Source organism: Hippoglossus stenolepis, chromosome 13 (assembly GCF_022539355.2).
Source record: "Hippoglossus stenolepis isolate QCI-W04-F060 chromosome 13, HSTE1.2, whole genome shotgun sequence".
Taxonomy (NCBI): domain Eukaryota; kingdom Metazoa; phylum Chordata; class Actinopteri; order Pleuronectiformes; family Pleuronectidae; genus Hippoglossus; species Hippoglossus stenolepis.
Window position 1 is genome coordinate 1,722,362 of NC_061495.1, and position 23,682 is coordinate 1,746,043.

The 23,682-nt window shown below is 45.6% G+C and overlaps 1 protein-coding gene across 5 annotated transcripts; it reads left to right on the top strand.

Annotated features, from left to right (window-relative positions):
* Nucleotides 1-1,800: 1,800 nt before the first annotated feature.
* akap11 (A kinase (PRKA) anchor protein 11) lies at nt 1,801-23,543 on the top strand. Of its 5 annotated transcripts, none has more exons than XM_035173912.2 (13): nt 1,801-1,933; nt 2,210-2,303; nt 6,426-6,531; nt 7,141-7,251; nt 7,335-7,388; nt 8,249-8,380; nt 9,190-9,454; nt 9,593-13,943; nt 14,049-14,189; nt 16,375-16,461; nt 18,701-18,747; nt 19,416-19,615; nt 20,319-23,543. In XM_035173912.2, the coding sequence occupies exons 3-13, from the start codon at nt 6,469-6,471 to the stop codon at nt 20,508-20,510; spliced, it is 5,643 nt and encodes a 1,880-aa protein (XP_035029803.2). In that variant the 5' UTR covers nt 1,801-1,933; nt 2,210-2,303; nt 6,426-6,468; the 3' UTR covers nt 20,511-23,543. The 5 variants fall into 5 exon arrangements, with proteins under 5 accessions (XP_035029803.2, XP_047198467.1, XP_047198469.1 ...); XM_047342511.1 differs by having other exon boundaries at nt 1,860-1,983; XM_047342513.1 differs by having other exon boundaries at nt 1,860-1,983; nt 16,378-16,461.
* Nucleotides 23,544-23,682: the final 139 nt, after the last annotated feature.

A 23,682-nucleotide genomic window follows, 5' to 3' on the forward strand; every position in this document is an offset into this window, starting at 1 on the left:
TTCCTCTGTTGCACCATAGGATAAATCAGTTGTGGTGAACAACTTATATTTGGAATTTTAAGTGTTTCAAAACCAAACGTTGAATAGCTGCATTGTGACTGAAACATCTGTGACATGTGCAGTTGTGTTGGAACACCCACATCCCCGAGCACGTCTCTCCACATCCTGTCCTCTGATGAAACGTCTCTTCACTCTCCCTCCGTCTAGTTTCACTCTTTCTCGTAACAACAGATGTGTTCAGCTGCTTCTACTTCATGTTTCAAATAGGTTTTATTAAGCCAAACGGAATCATGCAATGCTCATTTTCATTAAATAGAAAAATTACGAATTATGATACTTGACATTCCCAGTTATAAAGCAGATGATTTGTACCTTGTTGTACTCGGAGTAGCTTCTACTTAATGTCAGGGTTTTTTCTATCGGTCATATCATGAGTTGAGGAACGAATTCATTGTTTAAGTAAAATTTAATTCCATCCTTTATATTCTTCTCTTCCATTAACAAAGAGAAATATTGTAGTTTTTTATTGCACTACATTTATTTGACAGCCATAGTTAGCAATTCAAATTTTACATGTGAAGACAGTATTGTTTACATCGATGAAACAGAAAATTACTATTTTAATAACTTTTCGTGCAATTATATATATGTTATCAATTGCTTTCTAATTTTCTTACATCACAGAAAACTGAATCATTTGCAGTTTGAGCCATTTGAACCAGTTTTGTCTTTTCTGTTAAGTTTTCTAAACCAAACAATCAACCAGTTATTTAAGATAATTCTCAGAAGATTAATCTATAATGAAAACAGTCATTGAATGCAACCTTATATAAATTAGATAACTTTACTTCAACTACATCATAAAAATGTATTAATAATATAAAGATTTAACACATTTTTACTGCACCTTTACGTACATACTTGTTCATAATCTTACTCATTCTCATAACTGGACGTTTAGTTAATGGAGTATTTTTACATGATGGCATTTAAATAAAAGATCCAGATACTTCCTGCATCACTTTACCCCCAACAAGTGAACCACATGGAACTTCTCCAGGTTTCCTAACGTACGGAGCCGTTGATGTGCAGCATCAGTGAATCTCTCCAGGAACAAGCAGCAGCTCTCGTGTTGGAGCTCAAGGAGCAGACGTGTGTCTGTGTCGGTTCAGACAGACGCCACCGACATGAAAGTAACACAACTGGAAACATCTGGGACGTTTGAAAACAGATGAAAACCATTTCTGTAGGTTTGACTCCTCGACCCTGTCACTAAGACATGAGAAATAAATTATATTATATTATATTTGATGGTATTAATGTTTTTGCATGAACAGTAAAACCTGACTGATACTGACTTTAGAAACTGGCTGTGAAATGTTGAAATGATTTACAAGTACATATTTATATATTTTTTTAATTGTCAATGATTCCTAAGATGTCGTCATCAAACCTTTATGACAAAGAAATGAATTAAGGTTTGATATTATGCAGTTAAACCATAAACTTAATCATAAATAACTATATATAAATTTAGGATTTACATCAACTGATAATATCCTATAATTGAAAAAACAAAATTATAGCACACTAATTGAGTAAATGTACTTTGTTACATTCCATCACTTTTATTATTATTATTAGGATTTATTCTAAATTAAATGACGTATTCAGGATATATAATTAATAATTATATACATTTTTATTATAATTCATATTCTTTATATACCCTATAAGTACTTCGTTACTTCCACCTCTGTTATCAATATTATCATCATCATTATTATTATTAACTCGATTGTTCGAGCTCGGTTGACCCGCAGATCGTTTCCTCTGGGCTCGATTGGCGCTGTCTCTGTGTTGTTTTCGTGGGCAAACCGGAACGAGCGGAACTCGGTGATGTCGGTTCTTTGCGGTTCGTTTGCGGGAGTCGGTAAGTGACGCGGGGCCGGGGACGCGTGACCATGCACCGGGACCCTTCAGGTGACTTCGCGCTCAGCGTGAACTAATATAAGAAACGTGAATTTACCGGAATGTGGCGGTTCACTGCGTCATGTTAGCTGCGGATGCTAACGATGCTAACGTGTGATAATGAGCGACACTAGCATGAATGAGGGTTAGACAGATGTTGAACTGATGTTGATTCATATTTGATATGTGAGGAAGTTGATTCTGTGGATCCAGATGTGACAGATGTGCCCCCTCTCAGGCTGGACGGTAGGAACTCGAGCTTGAACCGAGTCAAGCGGTCGGATCGTGGACGGGTCGCCCACTGAAGACAGCAGCGAGTCGGACACGAAGCGGTGAGACAACACGTCTTTACTCTAACGTGTGTGTGCGTGAGGAATACTAACGTGTACGCAACACGTCCGAGCGGACTCACAACCCGCTGTCGTGGGTTCGATGCTCGGATGCGCCCGTCCGCACGGCAGCGTTAGCTCGGGGGGGGCTAGGTGCTAGCTGACGACAATAAGGTGACATCACTGTCAGGAGACCGCGGCCTGGTTCCGCCGCCAGCCCGGTGACTGACAGCCCGTCGCCGTGCGCGTGTGTGGGGGGGGCCCTCAGGTGTGCGCGTGGTCCTCGGGTGTGTGCGTGGGCCGGTGCTCGTGCGGGTCGTGCTGCGGGGATCCAGCTGTGCTGTGCGGGGACTGACTGCAGCCGCACAGCCCGAGTGAGTCAACATCAGCATCCACAGAGCGCGGCTGCTGCCCGGGCCTGCTGCGGCGGCGGTACCCGGGGACAGACACCCACAGCCCGGCTCCGTGGGCTGGAGCAGCGGCCTAGTCTCCAGGAGCAGGTTACACGTCAGGCTGAGGTGTGGTGTGTGTCTGTGTGTGTGTCAGTGTGTGCGTGTGTCACAGCTGTGAGTGAGCTTTACTGATTGACTCATCATTGATGATGCAAGTGACAATATCTCATGTGTTGTTCATCTCTACTGCAGAGCGACACCATCATATAACCAACATCTCTTCTGTTGCATTATGGGTTGTAAAGGTTCAGTGAAGTGTCATGTTGCTGCTGAACCCCCCAAACATGAAAGAGAACCTGTGGTAGCTTCAGTCGTCATAGAAACTCAAAAGGTTTAGTTTGTCCAGTCTGGGCTACTGTAAAAAACATGGCTGCCTCCGTAGAGAGGATCCACCACTGATGTAAATATAAAGTACTATAATATAAAAGGCCCATTCTAGGGTAAAGAAAACAACAATTTGTCAAATTTAGATGAAACACACTAGTGAAAACATCACTAGGATTATTTTCTATTCAGTTTCTGCCAATAGATCCATTTCACCTAAATCTTACACACTGGACCTTTAAGTTAAAAGATGGACAATATGGTTTCAACCCAACACCAAATTAAACCAGTTCCAGGATCATCATCACTGATATGGATATTGTACATTGTGTACATTCATGTCAGGGAGAGAAATGTGTCAGGATTTTTCTTCATATATACATTTTTTTGAAACCAATCACATGCATGTGCACACAGCAGCAGCATAGATGTGAACGCTGCAGCGCCGAGAGGATGTGATCCAACTCATGACTCCACTTTAGTTTCTTTCAATAGATCCTATTGATGCAAGTATCTATACTCACAACAGGACTTTGTATCTGGAGCATTGAGCTTTGGGGCTCGAGTTCAAGTTGTTAAAGACGGAATCTACAGCCAAGAACCAAATGTGGAGACTAAACTTGACCATTAGTGTTGCTGTTAAAAACGATTTAACTGTTGATGATTGTTTTAATTAATCAGTTAATGCCTTTTTATTCAGTTCAGGGTTTCAATGTGACTTGTATTGTATTTAATGTGTTCGACAGAGAGAGAGAGAGAGAGAGAGAGAGACGGGAAACAGGTTCAGGGAGGAGTCGGTGTCTGTGTTGTTGTGTCGCACCTTTTTTGTTACTTAGAGGTATCAAGTTTTTTGCTGTCAATCGCTCTTTATGTGCATTGAATTCCTATTAAATGCAGCGAGCCACCAGTTTTACGACAATACAAGGACTGAGCATATATTGGATTTCTTGATTTATTAACCAGGTTAGTTAAAGTTTTGTAGCAGATAGTTTGCAGTAGTTCCCCAGGGAGGAATCTAACTGTGGACACAGAGAATCAGTAAACCTGTGAAACATGAAGTTGATATTAGGCTGTAAAACATTTCCGATACTGATATATTATAAATTCTATGTATATAAAACGTCTCCTTATGGACGATGACACGATCATGCATGAATAAGCAACACGCTGCAAAAAGCTACAGAGCAAAAACCAAGTTAGAGATCTCTTATGTTATTATGAGAAATGTAAAAAAACTAATTTGTGCCATTATGAAATTAATCTAATATTGACTGATTTTATCACCCAACCAGTAAATGCGTCACATGTGTGCTGCAGCTGCTGCGGTGACACCTGACCTGAGTCACCTGTGGCTCAGTAGAAATTGGTGTGAGATGGTGTTTGGTCTCACGTTGAGCTGAGAGTTTTGCTCCTCGTGTTCTCCCAGGCTCTGCTGCTCCCTCTCAGCCTCTGTTTATCCATCCTTCCGGCCACCCACTGCTCGGGATTTGGGCCACATCTGCACCACCAGTCAAACAACCAACACTTCAGACTACACAGTTTTTTACAACCTTGACAGGTTGTTGATCACAAACCTCCAGAACCTTTTTGCTGAATCTGCATAGCTGCGTTCCTGTTTTTTTTTCAACAGTGATAGTTAACTTCATGAATCAGCCCTCAACAATCTGTTTAACCTTGTTTGACTTAGTTGTGATTTCCCTGTTGCATGCGTAATACTAGATTACTATGACTCTGTGACCACACCAGTTGCATAAGGTGATAATGTCATCTTTTGAAGTTATTCCCATAAACTGGACCACTGGACACTAAAGCTGTGAACTACACATGAAACATCCCCGGGTGTTGTTCATCTCTCCTTCAGACAGTCACCGTCATAATAGACGTCATTGTGCCTGCTTCCTCTGTGACTGAGTGAATGTGGAAGTGCTGTGTGGTTGAGGTTGGGCAGCGGTGCCTGGCTATGTTGTTTTTTTTTGCAAAGCACCCGTGAGAATCCAGGAGGTCCGGTATGACCACAGGAAGCTGTGGCGTGCACTCGACCCCGCTGGTTCTCAGGATGCTGGAGGGGCTGATCAATCAGACCACCTGCCTGCATCTGCGCTCCACTAGCTGCTTTGGACCGTACCTCAAAGGAGAGGCTTGGATTTCCTGGGAAAGTTTTCCCTCTTGTACACTGTAAATATTTTGCCTCTCTAGCCACACTCTCATGCTGCTTACCGAGTGTGTTTCCCCCGCTCCGCGCTCACACCGCTGCTCTCCTGTTTGATCTCTGATGCAGGCCGGCCTGTTTAAAGAATATGAAAGAACAGTGGCCTGCAGTTCGTAGCTGCTCCTCATCAACAGGATGAGTCTAGGCCTCATGTTATTTTCACACGGGTTTGACGAAACCTCGCTCAGCTGCACAATCTCAAAAATGTGGAGCTCAAACCAAAACGTTAACTGCATCGCGTCCTGCAGGGAAATGTTTTTAATCGGTTTCACAGGTGACTGTTGATGTAAATCACTGGATGGTTCACATGCAGCTCTTTGTTGAACCCATGACTGTCACACGAGCTGCCTGCATGTACAGTGGGCCGTGCAGCCGCAGATAGACACATAGTGAGATATCACTTTGTTTACTAATAGCACTGATACTGTCACTGCTTTGTCATGTGATGTTGTTTTGGTCGAGGGCGAGAGAGCTGAGCAGCAATGAGGAGTTCACGCTGAACAATCCTGTTCACTTTCTGAGGGTTGTTACAAGTAGAGATGTTCAGACACCATTTTTAACTCCCTGATACCGATACATACTTATTGGAAAAGCTATGGAATAAACAACAATCACTTCCTTTAAACAGCATAAACCTGAAGTATTTCATGCAACACATCACTGTTTTACTTGTGTGACTTTCCAGCTTGAAATACAACATGCTAGCTCCGGCTAACGCTACACTACCAGAAATGACTTCTTCTTTGCTGCTCTAAAAACAGTACATGCCTGTGGCAGCACAGTGCAGCCGCTGTTCCGGAGCAGCGAAGAAGATGTGATTTTTTGCGGCTGAAGAAAATGTTCAGTGTTGTTTGGGTGAAACTGACATACCTTAAAGAAGTGTTATCAGATTGGTACATTGATTCACTTACTCCCAGAAGCCCGACCCGGCAATTTTAGCAGCATAAGCGGCAATTCTGATCCTGAAGTTCTGGTATTGGCACATTTCTAGTTGCAGGGTTGTAGACAGAAGCTCCGAGAATTGACTGAGCTTTGGGATTTAAAGCTCTGATATAAGTCTGAATTTCTAAACTTGTCTCCTCAATTCTGTGTTACTCACTTTGCCTTTTTCTTTCTCCCCGGTCACCTCTGTGTTTATAGGTGAGCGGCCAGTCAGCCAGCCCCTGTGCAGCTCGCAGATGCCATGGACGCCTGTGCCCGTATTCGAGGAGTCCCACTAAGGTCCAGGGCCTCGGTTCGAAAAGAGGTCTGTCTGCTGGGAGGCTGAAGTTTATCCTGCCACAGTCTGTATTGCACTGAATCTTTGAATGAGGGTTTTAAGCTCCACGCTCCAGTGATTACATCTCACGTAGGATTTCTATGTGGACACGTGCACCAGATATTAAAAAGACTTTCACTAGGACAAACTGAAATCAGATTTTGCTTCCTGATCATAAAACCTCAGGCTGTTGCACTTTTACTTCCTCTTGCAATGTTGTTCTGTTGTTAAAATGCAAACGTTCTTGTGTTGTAATAAAACAGCACTGTGCTCTAACTGTTTAACATGCTTGTGGTCAGTAGCTGCTATATGTTTACTGGAGTTTCTAATGTGGTGCTGTGTTCCAGTAGAAATGGATAGGACAGTAGGATCTCAAGTGTTTTTGAATGTCACTGTGAATATAATCTTATTATCTATAGGATCTATATTAAAGTCACTTGTAAAAACAGCGAGATACTTAAAATAGGATTTTCTTTTTCTTCCATTCATCGTCCATAAATGCTACAGTGACAAACAAATGCATGCACATTGGTTTCTCATTAGTTCTGTTGGGAAACCGTATCCTGAGTCTAAAGAACCCTGCGTGTGTGTTTGCAGACTGTGCGTGACAGTGGGGCTCAGTGTGTGAAGAGCCTCTTCAGGAACAAAAAGGAGCTATGCAGCATTGGCCTGGAGCTGACGACCAGAGACGCCACGAGACTGACAGAGGTTTGTCTCACAAACACACAGCAATGCAAACGTGTACAGAGCTCAGCCACGTTCACTTGTAACCATCAACTGTGTTCTTTCAGATTCATTTTGTGTGTCTGCCTGGACAATGTGAAGGGGACGAGGTCACCCAGCAGGTAAGACTTCACGAGTACAAACACGTAGTAACACGCCTACAGAATCTCACTTGTCAAATCTACTGTATATCATGTGGTAATGACGTGTTTTATACTCAAACATTCAGAAAGTAACGTGGATTGTTTCTTAACAACAGCAACCATGCGAGTCTGGGATGTATTATGTGTTTTGATGCTTCATTTAACCAGGAAGGTCACTTGAAATACAATATTTCTCCTTCCAGGCAGTTGTGGTCAAGATGGGCAGCAAATAAAGTAAAAAATGTCTTGTTTAAAACACAAACTGGGTCGATAACACAAAAAAGATTGAACACAGTGAACAGACTAAAGCATAGAAACATGGAAATCAATGGCACAACTAAATTATGGAAAATATAAAGCACATGTTAAAAGCAATTGCATTATTCAATAAAAACAGATTTCAAGAGGTTTTCTTAACGTGCTGACAGCGTTACAATTCCAAGTTCCAAGCTCATTCCAGGCGTGCAGTGCATGAAAGCACGAGGCAGATTTATGCAGCTCTGTTTGGGAAGTAGTAGAATTTCCATTCATAATCATGTCTTACAGCTTCTGGGATGAAATATCAGCACAGTGGATAAGTATTGTGGTCAGATTGGTTTAGTAAACCTGGGTTCAGGAGAACTGTGCAGGTGTAAAGACCTGAGTGTTACAGTCAGACGACTCGGTCAGAGCATCTCTTAAAAAGTGAGGTTTTCCCCCGTCAGCAGTATCGATTACGTACCGACTGTGGTACGAGGAGGAACCAACCACAAACCCATGTTACTGGATGTGCTGGAACATTTGTGATCCACATCCGCTCCACCTTGCACCCTACAGCCTCTGTGTGTTCTCCTCCCCAGGCTCTAGCCTCTCTGCCAGGAGGGCTGTGTGAGCTCCTCCGGTCCCTCCATGTCGACGGCCTCAAAAATGACGAGGTTCTGCTGCTCAGAGACTCGCGCAGGCTGTCGGAGCACAAGGACGCTTGGCCTCAGGTAGGTGACACATCGAAGGAACGTGCTCGGTCAGCATGTTGATGAAAGCAGAAGTGAGACGGGGAAATGCAGAACTCGAGCTTTTCGCTGCCTGTAGATGTACAGAAGACCGCGTAGTTGTTTCCTTCAAAAAGTGACTCAGGATTCTTATGAAAAATAATTTGACATCTTTGCAATAACAAGTTTATTCACTCTGTAAGCAGAGCAGATGAAATGTGATTTTTTTTCTTTTTTACACATGAGAGAACCCAAATGGCTTCTAAGTGTGACATTAATGTTCAGCGACTCTGGCAGTTTGACGTGTTTTCCCACTGCCCGGCTGTGCCTGCGTTTCTCACGCTTTTGAAGAAACACAGGTCGGACAGACAGGCTGAAAAAACAACATTTTTTCAGCCTGCGGTTGCAGCCGTGTCTGTCTCGGTCGTATGTGCAGTGTTTGGGTTCACACAGGCCCTGAAGCTCGCTCTGCGGTTTGGTCGTCCGCTCCAGACAGTTGGACCCCCCACCGCTCTGCATCACAGTGTGGACTTACTACAAGTGATTTTGTACATGTAGCATATCCACTTGCAATCAGAGTACAGACATAACAGTCACCCCCATGTGAATTCTGCTTCATTTGCAAAAGCCAAGATCTTTCACATAATCAGCTCGTCTCGTTCCAAGTTCCAAGGGACAGTTACTCTGACGGTTTTTAGAAAGGAAAATTCAGTAAATCTTCTATAAATTTAGCTGAATATGAATCACCAGCCAGCCATGATTTCAATATCTTCCATTTAATTTCTGACGTTGTTCTCTTGTTGTTCTTCCAGTGTTGGTTAAAAGCCGTGTGTGTGCTGAGGCATAACCCCAACACCGGCCTGTACCCTCAGGCCAGTGTGGCGTCTCTACTGAGCTTGCTGGGCTGCTACATGGCCGGTGTCCGCTACGCTTTAGAGCTTCAGGCGGTTCAGAGGGGCACAGCTGAGGCCAGTCAGCCGGAGGAGGACGACACCAACCAGTCGGTCTCATCCATCGAAGACGACTTTGTCACGGCCTTGGAGCATCTGGAGGAGGACGACACGGGAAACAATCCCTGTACGTTTAACATCTGGTGCTTCGATGCTGCTGGTCTCTTTTTTACAATATCTTGATTATAGATACTGTTTATCTTTTCTTAGTCTGTATTGTATTTAACCAGTTTTCTCTCGTCTCTCTCTTCATGTCCACCTGCAGCTTCATATCGTAAAAAGCGCGACGTGGCATCGCAGACAGTCCCAGCCCATAAGAGGAGAAAAGAACTATCAGGCTCCCGTGTTATCATTAGCTCATCTTCCAAGAAGTATTCAGCCCAAAACAAGCCGGGTCCGGACGTGTCCATCACAGTGCAGAGGTCATCGTGTGTGGAACCGCAGTGGACTTACTGCAGTCCTGGGGCTCGTGTCCCTTCTCCTGTGATTCATGTCAGTGAATCAGAGGACTCCGACGGCTCCAGCCCCAGTCCGATCATTTTCCTGGACGAGGTGGGCTACCAGAAGAGCCTGTTGGCCAAGCTGGACATCCCCACGGTGCCGGGGGGCCCCAGGGAGCGAGTTGAAGACTCAGACTCTGAAGTCAGTGAGTTCTTTGACAGTTTTGATCAGTTTGATGACGTGGATGAGCTGAGCTCAGAGAGCTCCACTCTTGCACTGCCTCTGGACACCGTCAGTGCTCCCACCTCACAGAAAAAGTGCACCGAGTCCAGCTCCAGTGGGTCGACATCCAAATATGTTTCTCGGGGCTGCTCAACCAAGGGTATGAATCCTCACCGCTTCGACCACCCCACACTCCCAGCCAATGTGAAAAAACCTACTCCTCTGAAACCAGGCTCTCCCTACTCACTTCACACTGACGTGCCTGACTCCCCTCGACCCGTGCAGACCCCCTCAGAGGAAAACGGCGGCCCACTCTTCAGTCCTGTCAGCATCTCGGCCTTCAGCCCTCTGGTGGACTCAAGTGGACCAATGGAATACTTTTGGAAGACAAATGAAGATAGTCAGGACAGCTCCGAGCTACGTAAACCCCAGGACCTCTGCTCTCTGTATAAGACCTACTCAGACTTTGCCAACAGCCTCTCCAAAGAAATTCTGGGGTCTGTGTGTGGCTACCAGTCTGCTGTTGACATCAGTGACAACAAGAATCTCAGCTGCGTCTGCCACAAGGAATTTGAGAATCCTTCGGGTTACCTGATGAAGCTCTCAGAAATACAGGAGACTGTGACAGTGGACAAGTTGCAGAAGAAGTCTCAGTCTCTGACCGATGGCATTCAGAGGTTTGCCACAGACCTGGTGGAAATGAGCCTGGGCAGTGCCTTGAGAGACCTTCAAAAAGGTGTGTCCTCCTGTACCACCACCTTGTGTCACTTAGCTGCGAGGCTCACCTCCTCAGTGTTTCAGATGGCCTTCCACGAGATCGGGATGCGCCACGCCTTTGTGTTGAAGGAGCGAGCAATCAGTGGATTGGCTGGTTTCCTGGTGGGAGAGGCTGTGTCCGGGGCGCTGAAGGACTTCCTGACTGTGAAAAAACAGATTTTTCACAGCACAGTTTCACATTTCGCTGCTGACCTGGCTGAAGAGCTTGTGTTTGAAGGTATTATGGAAGTGTGTCAGTTCTCCCACCCCTCAACCCCTCTCACCCCTAGTGATTGGTCCTTTGGCCATAGGCAAGAGGAGGAAGAGGAAGAGGAAGAGGAGGAGGTGGTTACCTCCTACGCTTCAGATTTGTCTGAGTCTGTTATCCAGGAGGCCTTCATAGAGCTCTCTCAGGCCGATGTTGCCTTCACCAGCCAAGCAGCTATTAGTGTGTCTCTGGACAACATCTGTTACGTCAGTTCAGAGAACAGCAGCACTAACACCTGTAGTACCTTTGCCAACCAGCAGGTTTTAAGTTCCAGCTCAGCTGCAGCGGTTCCAGGGCCCTCAGGAGAAGATACTACCTGCACGGTGAAGAAAGCCCTGTTCACTGTCTCGGGGATGGCCAGTTGTATTCCTGTGCCCCAGGCCGGCCAAGCCCTGTCCCACCTTCACGAGTCTGAGGAGACCTGTCAGTATGCGTCCAGTTCACCAGATACCCCACAGGAAAACCCTGAAGGAATAACTGAACCCTCCTCTGACACCACCACATCTACACAGACTCACCTGTACAGTCATGGAACACAGACCCCCATAGCTGAAGGAGAGCCCTCCCAAGGAAAGTCCTCCTTCCAAAACTTCTCTGGCAACATGGTGGATATGATAGTTACTGAGGCTTGTGAGCTAATAACTGCTTCAAAGATGAAGAAGAGTTTCGGTGACTGTGCCGATTTCTTCACTAAGACAATGGGAAGCCGGAGGGACACTTCTCCACCAGATTCCCCGTCGAAGCAGGGAGCCAGCAGGGAGTGTGTCAGGTATGATTGTAGAGATTCACAGTATCTGAGGAATGGCGGAGCTGCAGAACAAGCAACGGGCTCTCAAAGCCACGGGAGAGCCGGCTGTGAGTTCGACCCTAGGGCCAGAGTTGTGGTTGAAACTCATCCTGTAATGATGCATACTCTTGATGTGCCGGGTACTGAGATGGGTGGACAAAGGAGGATATCTGTTCCTGGGGATGACTCAACTCCAAACACTGGCCAGAAATCTGGTGGGACTCCCGGCACGCCTCCTTCTACCCCTCAGCAGCCCAGTGAGGTCTCCAAGGAGAAGCAGATAAAACAGTTCTCCAAGAAGTTGAAAAGCAAACTGGCCAAAGAGTTTTCCCCTGCTACCCCGCCTTCCACCCCTCACTATCAGCCCGAGCCTGGCCCAGGGCCAAAAGACATCACCCCTGAAGAAGACAAGGCCGAGTTTATGCTCAAACTGATGAGGTCTCTCTCTGAGGAGGCAGATGGCAACGAGGAGGAGGAGGAGGAAGCGTTGGCAGAAGAGGTTGGTGTTGATGTCAGTCACAGATGTTTAGAGACGGGGAGTGGCCGGCATGACATGAACCAGATGTCGGCTAACAGGATGTCCAACAAAGAAGCTCTCCACTACGCCGAGCGGTTGGCTTGTCACATCGTCTCCATGGCAACAGAGATGGACACGCTGGGAGTAGCAGAGGAGGAGGAGGGGGGAGAGATGAGCAAGGGCAGCGGGAGGAGGAGAGACAGCGTGGCTCAGTTCTCGGAGCAGACACTCAACACGTTGTGGGTGTATGCTGGGGAGGTGGCGGGAGAGGTGATCAGCGACGTGAAGAGGATGGTGAGCTCTGGTCAGCAGTGTCCATATCACAGAGCTCTCAGACGAAGGAGCCTGGACAGATCTATCTCTGAAAGTTTGCACCAACACCAACATCAGTCTCAACTCAGTACAGACCAGAACAGAGACTGGAGGGTGGGGAGGCAGGCGGAGCAGTGGTCCAGTGACATGATAGCCTCCGTCTTTCGCTCTCCCACCTCCAGTTCAAGCACCTGCTCCAGCTCCGGTCTGTCCTCGGAGTATCCCAGCTGTGAGAGTGTGACAGATGAATATGCTGGCTACCTCATCAGGGTGCTGAAAAAAGAGGGAGGTAGTAGGGAGCTGGTGCTGGACCAGTACGCTAGCCGCCTGGCCTACCGATCCATAAAACAAGGCTTGGCTCATGCTAGTCGCAAGGTCAAGCAGAGAACCCCAAGCTTGCGCCTTCACTCCTCCAAGTCGCTGCCAGATGAATGGAAAGCTTCGAGTAGTGAGGCCTCGTCACCCAAGGACAGAGCAGAGTCGGTGGCGTCCCCGTCAGGCGAGGACGCTCAGTGTTGCTGCAGCGACTCTGAAGAGCAGAGGGAGTACATGGACCTGGTCAACTTCGCAGAGTCTTTAGCGTACAACATCACCTGTGACGTCACACGCAAGCTGCAGCTCTCCTCCGTGCGACTGCCCAAGTCTCATACGGACTCCTGTCTTTATAAGAAATCCAAATTTGAAGACATGGCAGAGAATCTCATCAGGAACTCCTTCTCCTGCCCCCTGTTGTCCAAAGAGGGTAAAAGCAAGCATTACCACAGTACAGGAAGCCTGTATGATGGAGGCTACAGCAGCAGGGTGGTACAGGTCATTGATCATTACGCCAGGAAAATAGTTGACGACACTTTGAAGATGAGCCTGTCTTCAGTTGGACATTCATCCCGGGAGCATCAGAGGACGCAAGGCCACTCTCACACCCAGAGGCTGTCTGAGGGGCCAGCAGGGGGCGTAGCTCTCGGGGAGAGGACGTGCCGCTATTGTCAGGTCCAGGAGTGTCCGTACTGCACCAAACACAGCCGGCACCGCCAGCCTGGGTCAAAGAGGAGGAAAAGAGGGTCAGACGGTCAGACAAGAGCCGAGCGCCTCCCCAGCCTGGACATTCCCAAGATTCACATCGACCTGGACCACAGGGCAGCGTTTGCAGAGGATATGGTATCCATGGCGATGGAGACGGCTAAACGCGAGCTGAGCAACACCAGCCTTAATGCCGACAGTGGCATCGGTCATGATGGAACCAGCTACGCTGAGAGTCTGACTGCAGAGATCATGACATCAGCCATAACCAACATCTGCCAGGCTGCCAACACCAGGTACACACTTCTATATAAATCTCATTTACTTCTTTCCCAACGTCACCACTTCACTGCACCATCATGAATCTGTAAGGTGTAAACATGTGTCCCTTCTCTGTGTAGCTCTCCAGGGAGGGAAGCCACTGAGTCGACCGTGTCCCAGCAGCTGAGTGTCGGAGACGACAGTCTGGGCAGCTGGTCCAACCTGAGCTTTGAGGATGAGCATGCAGACGACAACAGCAGCTTCCTGCACCTCAGTGACAGGTATACAACCACTAGCTTTCTCACTCAAACACACGTCACAAAGATCCAGGTACCTGAGGATAAATACAACATTTTACACACAGTTCTCTTGAAGGAGTATGTTGGTGTGGGTCTGACAATGCTGTTATGTCTTCATTTGTACATTTGTCCACTAACGATTGCAGTTATGTAATAATCATTATTTTAAAAGTCCCTAGCAGGTTTTTTAATAGCATATATCATTTTTTATTTAACATTCATACTCAGAAGAAGGTGATTATTTTAGGTCTTAACTCTCTCTGACTTTCACTCTAGTGCTTTTATTGGAAACAGTCAATAAAGTACAATGTGATTTGACACAGTCGGACTAAGAAATAACCAGATGTCCAACAGATATTAGATTTAGACCCTTAAATCTAATATCTTTATGGACATCAGGACAGTATTTATGAAGCAATATTATTGCAGCAACAGGTGGCACAAGTCTCTGTATTTCCTTTTAAATTATAAACCAACATATATTAGATATTTTATAGCCAAGGGTTCTATCAAATGTTTACAAGATGTGCTGTAAAATACTAAATTAGACTTTGACCACAGAGTCTCCGGCCAACAGAAACGTGTAAAGTGTCATGAGGGTCTAAGTATTGAGCCGGCACGGTGTTGAAACATGTGGGGACAATGTTGACATGGGTAAGAGGCTGTAGAATTTATTCCTGTGCAGACATCAACTCAGGACATGAGGAATGTTTGTTGCTGGTGTTGTACACTTTGCAGGAGTCTCCTGTGGTCGAGTCTCGATTGGAGGTTTCCCAAGGTCAGCACAGGGCACAGTGTTTGGTTTGAGTCCTCCCTGCCAGAATGCAATTTTCTCTGATTTGTACAAATGTTGCATTATATGTGAGCTGTGTAACGGATATGTTGTTAAAGATTTTATGTAGCTGTCAGTGGAGCCCAGTTTGTGAAATTCACCACAAGGATGGAGGACAGGGTTGTAGTTGTGACAGAATCACTAAAGCAGGATTGAGTGTCGGCCGTCTTTGAACATATGAACACATACACGTCTTCAGGCTCTGGGAATGAAGCTGCTGACTTTTCTGGCAAAGGTTTTTATCTCCATTGAAGCAAAACTGGCAACATGTCCGATTCTTTCCCAAGATCCTGAGAGAACACAGTGTGTGCGCAGATATTTTGTCAATCAGGACTGAGTTAATGTATCATAATATTTTCTAAAGGTGTGTCTTTGAGCGCTCTCTTCACTTCAGGCGCTGTTTCCACAAGAACAAAGTCCAGCATGTGTAATTCCTTAGGCTCTCTTCAAAAGCCATCTGCAGATGAACTAATGGAAGTGGGAAAGAAATCACTTTGAACATGACGATTGACTAATGAACACGTTCTCACCATGTGTCATCCAGGCCAATGTAGCTGAAGTAATTCAGATTGATGGAGGTATTTTTAGATGATCAGAAATGCTGCACGCCACAGTCTGCAGGTTCCAGCCAGCAGGCTAATCATTGACTAATTACACCGAGAGAGAGTTCGGTGTTGTGCTTGTGTTGCCAGCTGGTTGTCCTGGTGGAACCCACATGATTAACAGGATCTCGTGGCGACCGCGATGCAGTGATCTCACATCTTAAGCCTTGAGCAACAAATTGTCTCCATCAAAGTTAAAGATGAATCAGTGGAAAGCTCCTCACCTGACACTTAAAGGATTCCGACAAAAGTGATCATCAGTCTGAGTATTGTTGGTTTAAGCCTCATTACAGATGTTGTTATTTTAGAGAATGAGCTGAAGCTGCTTGATAGATCCTGATCTTTGTTTAACCTCAGTAGCTCTCATATCAGTCTGAGAAAGTCTCAACTGTAATAATATGAATTATAGACCGTACAAATCCTTAAATGCGTTTAAATATTAGGTCTTAAATGTGTTTATGTAGGTCTTAATTACGTCAACGTTCATTTAACGCTACTGCTGTTAAATTAGTACAATAATTTGGTTCTCCATGTGTTGTAGTTGTACCTTGATTTTAACCTCACCTGACATTTAGTTTTTTTTTTCCAAATGTCTAGAAACCTCGTCACTCAGAGTCCAGTGTGTTTCACAGATATGATCATTACAGAAGATAAAAGTGCTGAATACCTTCTGATCTTTGTCTCTCATGATGGTCAGTGTTAGAGCGGTGCGTTACCTGCCTTCTCTCTCCAGCAGCAATGGGAACAGCAGTAGCTGGAGCAGTCTGGGCCTGGAGGGGGAGGCGTGCGAGGAGCGCATGTCCTTCTCCCCCTCTGACAGGTTGGTCGTGGCTAACCTCCCAAAATAAAAGACCTGGGGGTTTCACCTAGAATGAGACAAACAAATAATCACTCAATTTACTAGACCGTAAGCAAGGAAGCACGTGACCGATCCATCGGCACAAAACTGAAACCAGAGAATTTCCTTCACTGTATGAAAATGATTTACCACATTGTACAATAGCATTTTTGATTTGTACTTTGTCTCATTCTCGAAACCACCAGCCCCCTCGCATGACCACACCAAAGCTCTAAATATAAACAGGCTTTACACGGCATACGCTTGTTGATGCTAACGTCAGCCTGTGATGTTTTGTTGCTCTAAATTACTTGCATGCGATTTGGTTTCTTGATGGGATGATTTGTGGTGTTGTTGTATTTTGGGGGTTCTTGCCCTCGTTGCATTGATGCTGTTTGAAAGTTTAAACCCACCGATAGTTTCAGATCAACCAGCTGATTTAACTCCTGCAGGTCTGACATCACAAGGCCTTGTTCTTTAAAACAACACACACACGATAATTGACGTGTTAAAGCTGCACTGCCAGACCCTTTATAAACATGCAGTGTTTTCTCAGGCCGGTGAATGTTCTTCCATTCATGCAGCCGCTTGTTTCAGGTAATAACGGTTACGCTCCTGTCAATCAACATGCTAATCGACATGAAGAGACTCCAGTGTCATGTCTTCACAGCACATGGAGTCAGTTTGGCAGCTGACGGCTCAGATGTCAGAGCGTCCCCACAAACATCTGAACGCACCAACATCTCCAAAGATCATTACCCAACAAATCATCAAGAGGGAACAAATATTCTCTGTAATAGAAAAATGATCTCATGAGAGTGTTTGCTTGTGGGCGGCTGCACAAAGTCTCTCGAGGTCAGTTATTCATTACAGTAAACATCTTTTTTATATATATATGTCTTGATTCAACGGCCACAAGTTCGGTCCCAGCCCTTCCCTTTGCTGCACGTCGTCCCCGTTTCACACACTGTCCTTTCAATACACGCCCCAAACAACATCTTTAAAACTGAGAATTCATGCACGTTGACATTGATACAAGTCTAATATATATATAATAAATGCTGCCACAGATTTCTTAATCTGAAAAGGGCTAAAACTACTGTTTCCTTTTGTCATTTGAAAAACATAAATGAACAGAAACAGAAAAGCGAGGACTGGACTGACCAGGTGCCGTCACCCTGCTGACATTTATATTTAAAACATAAATCTCACAAGGTTTATACCATTTATAAAAGAACATGTAGAGCAATAGATTAGTTTGAGTGTTTATGAATTATCTCAGTAGTGTACAGGCAGTTCCTTTCCAGCCATTAGGTGGCAGGTTTCACACAGATACGGATTTGTGGTTAACTTACTTCTAAACATTAAAAACATAAGATATGTGTGAAATAAAGAAGTGAGTCACTGGGAGACGGCTTTTATCACACCCATTTATTGTTTCACCATCACCGTCGTGGCATTTGACAAGAATAGATTACAGGACAATTTGAAAAGAAAAGAAAACAATACAAAAGCAGAACACACACAATAAACTAAATACTTCTATTTTCTCGAAGTATAAACTATATTTAGCTCCTAGTCACCAGCTACAGTAAATCCTTTACACGGTGGGTTTAAACAGTCACAGCACTAATGACCGTAGGTGATGACAGATCTGAGTTAACTCTGGTATTGTCCTGTGATGCATGACTTTGTAGTTGCCCCGTCTCTCTGTTTTGACAATGTCACGGCTGCTTCGTGATCCTGTTCATAAATGCAGTGAAATGTGAAAATCCATCCTCCTCCAGAAAAGAAAACAATGTGCTCGTATCGAGTCTGAGAGTCTGTAGCCGTGGGCTGTGTCAACAACACTGTGATTAACAATCCTCTCGAGTCGGAGAAATGACTGTTTACCTGTTGGCACGACACACGGCAAATATTTGCACAATTGACAAGAGAGATATTGAGCAGATTTTCACACATGAACTCTCAGACGCCGAATCTTAAACCGACAAAAGACACCGAAGCAGAAAAGTACATTTACTGGATCATAGAACAATATTGACTGGAAATATGCAGCATAGTTTCCTCAGTGTGTTAAGAGCTCTTTAGATCAGATGAATGAATGAAGTGCTTGTGTTAGCTGCTGTTAGCTAGAGCATGCTCATAGTTATTCATGTCTCCTTTACATGCAGCCTTGTTTCCCTCCTCATTAACCTCTCTGACACTTCTCGTCCCCCAGTGACAACACAGAGGACAAGGAGGCTGAGGTCAAGGAGGAATCCAGCGGTAAGAACATTTCACCGCCTGCAGCTTCACCTTTGGAACAGACCGAACAGTTTGCACACTTTAGACAGCAGGGGGGGGGAGCAGGGGAAAAGACGGGCCCCTCTGCTAATTTGAGGTCTTGTTCTTTCCACTCTTTGAGATTAAGAACAGTTGGACCAGATTTCAAACGGCTGTGTGTGTGTGTGTGTGTGTCTGGATTCGGGGGATTTCACCACCCCCATGTCCAGCCACTCATTCATCCCCTCCACTCCCTCCACAGTCTCTCACTCGGCGTCATGTGTGTTTCAAAGGCCTCGGTGAGGGGGGCAGGGGGGGCAGGGGGGCCGTCTAGTGGTGGGAGCGTGGGAACCCAGCTCTGACCAGCACTGGGCTGGGGGCACATTACCCACAGTGCATCTGCATCCACACGAAGATGAACTGAGCTACACACTCACTCACTTGTGAACACGATATCTCAAGAAGCCCTTGAGGGAATTTCTTCAAATTCAGTACAAATGTTCAGTTGGTAGTTAAGGAGGAATTGATTAAATCACGGTGGTCGAAGGTCAAGGTCGGTGACCTCATATGATTCCGGAAAATAAATGTATGTGGGCTGAAACTGCACAGGTTGGTGGAGCCGAACAACTGCAGGCTGAATAAAGAAAACAACAAATGTCTCCGTCCTGCAGGGACTCTGTGCGTGGACAGGACCCAGGTGCAGGCTCCCAGGACCGGACTGGTCGTAGTGAACTCAGACGTCAGGGAGCTCCGGCGCAGTCCTCAGCACGTCGGCCTGGATCCTCAGCTCAGGAGCATGTTGCAGTGGCTGGCAGCCTCCATGGCCGACATTCCCCAGATCCAGCTGAGTCCTGACAGAGAGCTGCAGCAGGTGACTGCCCTCAGGCCGCACACATCACGTTCAGTAACCACCGGCTCCCCAATGTGGTGTTTCTTATTAATCATTACCACTTCCTCTAACCGCGTCAGGTCAGAGACTCACTCTCATGTTGTTCGTTTTCAAGGTCAAACACTCGTTATAGTGTTTGGTTTCCACTACACTTCACTTTGATGTGGTTAAAAACAAAAAGGAGAAGTGATGATGAGAAAGACTCTCCCTCCTCTTCTTCCTCTTTTTCCTCCTCTTACTCTTCTTCCTACTTTTCTTCTACCCCTTCTTCTTCTGCTGCTTCTTCATTGCAGTCGTCATACACTTCAAAAAGTTGAGTGTTCAGGTGTTCCAGCTCATTCAATTTGCAGATGTTATAATATAAATATATAATCTACATATTTATTCAATAAGGTTTTTGTTGACATGTTGATTCAACTGCATTTTACTTTATTGCTGAGTGTAATTTATACAAATGGGGTGAACAGAGATTTGATTTTGCACCTTCTCAACAGTTTGAACGTCTTTAACCTTCCTGTAGTGAAGATGTATTCTTGTATTAGACTGACTCAGGTGAACCAAACAAACTGCAAACTACTATCCAACCATCCAAACCCATTTTCAGCAGAGCATCATCCCAGTTCATGTAAATTACAAATGATTTGCGATGGCGTTGTTGTGAATAATCACCTTTCTGACCCTTCAGCTCCCTGTGGTCGTCCAGAGGCTTCGGGAGAGGAGGTGGCGTGTGGGGGAGCTGCTGCACATGCTGCTGCGCTACTGTGAAGAGAGTCAGACGCACGTCGGCCAGTCCCAGGCCCGAGAGGAGGCCCTGCAGGGGGCCAGAGAACCACACCGCTCCCCACCCCTCTTCCAGTGGCTCCTGGAGCACGCCTAGATCCTCATCCTCCTCTCCTCCTTCCTCTCCTCCTTCCTCTCCTCCTTCCTCTCCTCTCCTCTGCCTCTAGGTGGCGCCATACAAATCAGCCCATCCAACATCCTCTCATGAATGAGGGCAGCGAGTGTTTTGCATTGCATGCTGTGTCCAGGAGTGCTTCTGTTGTATTTCATTTCTCTTCCCACCTCCTGTTGTGCATTAACAGCATCAGGCGCTGATTCAGTGTCTTTCCCGCCCTCCTGCTGTTTTGATTTGAAGCCCTCACACCTTCTGCTGTCGTGTTTGAGCCACAGAAAGAAAGGGAGAGAGGAAAGAGAGAGGGAGAGAGAGAGAGACCCACCCCATGTGTCTCCAGACAGAGACAGAAATGTGAGTGAGCTGAGAGAAAGAGAATGTGTTTTTTGTTAGGGAATCCCCATCGCTGCCGGGCCGATGATGTCACCACACCCACGGCTCACCTCTTTGGTGGTGTTTCCACATGTTAAGAGACCAACTGTGCGCACATGTACACACACTGCGGCACACCACACCCTCGTATTATCAGAGGGGAATCCAAGAAACACTGATACTCATCCACATCTGACCATTATTCCCCTGTAGTATTCCATTATTGTATTAAATCGCTCAGACCTGACTGTACTCACAGTTTCTCTGGGATCCTGAAGGAGTTAGACGCAGGTTTAATGAACACATATGACCAATATGCTGCCGGACGTCAGAGGTCTTCGTGGGTCGGCGGGTTGTGGATTTTGTCGCAATAACTGATCTGAGTCAGAACTGAATTCCGCTCTGTGGTTTTATTCTGGTGTGACGGTGAGAAAAGCAGCAAGTGGATCCAAACGAGAGTATTAATGAGACTCCAGAGCCGTGTTCCCATCAGAAAACTGAACCTCTGCTTATTGTAGTCAAATCAGTTTCTGAAAATTAGACACAAATTTTAAAAACATGTAAAGATGCAGTTTATATATCACTCAGTTGTCCACAGAACCGAACAGGACTCTGTTATCTTTATAAATTAGTCTCTGAAGCATAGAAACCAACTATTTGACTTCCTATGACCTAACTGATCCCCATCATGTGTGTTCTCCTCGTTAAGGCTCAGTTATGCTCAACGTTGGACACGTGTATAGAAACAGTCGGAGCAGATCGACCTCGGGTCAGTTTTGGTCCAGTTGGGACACGTTGGGCCCATGAAGACCTCGGCGTCACAAACAGAACAAGATGCTGTTGAAGCCGTACAACTCATCTTTAAGTACATTTTACGATGCTGTCGTTTTGCGTTGATGATCCCGTGAGTCTGATTTCTCACTTGATGAAGTTGCCTCTTGCCTGTATCGGTATTTCTGTGTTATCTCAAAACCGTAACACTGCTGCCATGGCAACAATCTCCTCGGTTGTCAAACTTAGTAAAGAACTTAGAGTGGATGATGTTTACCTCGAGCGCTCTGTGTTTAAAAGTCTATTTTTTTGAAGGTATCTAATCAAACATGAAATGCTGCTCAAAGCTGAGAAAGAAGCCATGATTCTGGCTCATCGTTGCCAAATGAAGCTCGTAAGGTGACTCTGCTCCTCAGTACGTGTGAGACTCGGTGTCCGTGGCCCTCGTCCGGATCAGGGGAAGATCCAGTGACGCAGGCGCTTTAGTAATTAAAGACGCTGGTCCCAGTCTGCACCTCCGCAACCACGAAGCAACAACACGCTCATAGCTCGGGCCTGGACTCACACACTGTGTCACCCACGCTTCAGTCACCTTGTGGAATGAAGCTCTCTGAATACCGCAACTTCCACACAGCACTACCCCCCCCCATATCACACACCCTGGTTACTCACCAGGCTCCATGTGTACGTCTACACGCACAGCACTACCAGCAACTTGCTGACATGCACTTTTTGTTTAGATTGTTTGTGATTTGGCCGAAGAGAGAGGAAGTTGTCAGCGCTGCCCTCAGACCTGGTCCTGGCCCCGCCCCCCCATTACAGAAAGATTACTGGGACACATACTGGTTTTTGTATTTGTTTTCTCGAGGGACCTAAAGATAACCCGATGCTACGAGGTCCTCACGTTTCTAACCATTAGTTTCCTCCCTTGGTTTGAATCCCTGTAACGTCCCACAGCCTCTCGTCTGTTATCTCTATGAACTAGGTGTTGTTGGCGGTGTTCACCTGCATGGCTGAATCTTCAGTGACGTTTGAAACTCAGCGTTCTTCTTCTCGATGTATTGGCCTCTTCTCACTGAGCTGATTCCTCCGTGTTCTCTCTGCTGATCAGTCTGTCGCCGCTTCATCTCTCGGCTGCCGAACATTTAATCCTAAAGGTCTTCGTCCTGTATGATGGAAATCAATTCATCACAGAATCCACTATTCAGAGCAAACTAAAAGTTTTACTCCAGTTAATCCTACTATTGAAACAACAGTAGAAACAGGATGTGAAGTATTAACCTGAGGAGAGCGAGTGCAGATATGTTGGTTTACATGAAGGGATGTATTCATGAAGAGAGCATCACAGTGTATAAATACATTCTGCCCCCGTGTGAAAGTTGTTCACGTAGGACTTTCCCTGGTTTTTTCCAGCCGCCTCCTCCCTGTTCTTATTCTTTTCTTTCTTTATCTACATTCCTGCTCATCCCAGACGACCTATAGCTCGATATCGTTGTTCTTGTGAAAGCTGAATGTGAAACTGCAGAGACTCGACTCCATTTAGAAGCAGATGCTGTCAGATCTCTTTTGCTCCCGTCGTTCCCAGTGTTGATTTCTGCGTCTCTGCCACAGGAAAATTAAAAAAAGAATTAAAAAAAAAAAAGAGACCGAGACCTCAGCTCCTCTCACTTCTGTATTTTTCCCGCTTCCTTGTAAAATCCTGCCAAAATAACAGATATTTAATAAATTATGTAAGTTATATAACAGTGAGTTCACTACTTGTTCTCCCTCGTGGCATTGCTGAATAGTTTACACATTCTAAGCTTGAAGTCAGAAACTCTGAATTTGTTTATGTTGAAGCTTGGTGTGATAATAAAGCTTTTTCATGTGCTCTTATTCTGTGTGTCGCCTTTTTAATGGAACCATCACGTCATCGTATCTTCATGTTTGAAATGATTGTTTCAGTCCATAAATAGATGATCAAGTAATTACTGTTACTGGTGAACGTGACCTGATTAGAGCTTTTATTATTACA

What these genes read in the sequence shown, in the direction of transcription:
- akap11 (XM_035173912.2), top strand. Translation starts at nt 6,469, where the DNA reads ATGGACGCCTGTGCCCGTATTCGAGGAGTCCCACTAAGGTCCAGGGCC. An exon ending in TTCCTGCACCTCAGTGACAG is followed by an intron (nt 14,190 to 16,374) that starts GTATACAACCAC and finishes TTCTCTCTCCAG; the next exon opens with CAGCAATGGGAACAGCAGTA. An exon ending in TCCTTCTCCCCCTCTGACAG is followed by an intron (nt 16,462 to 18,700) that starts GTTGGTCGTGGC and finishes CTCGTCCCCCAG; the next exon opens with TGACAACACAGAGGACAAGG.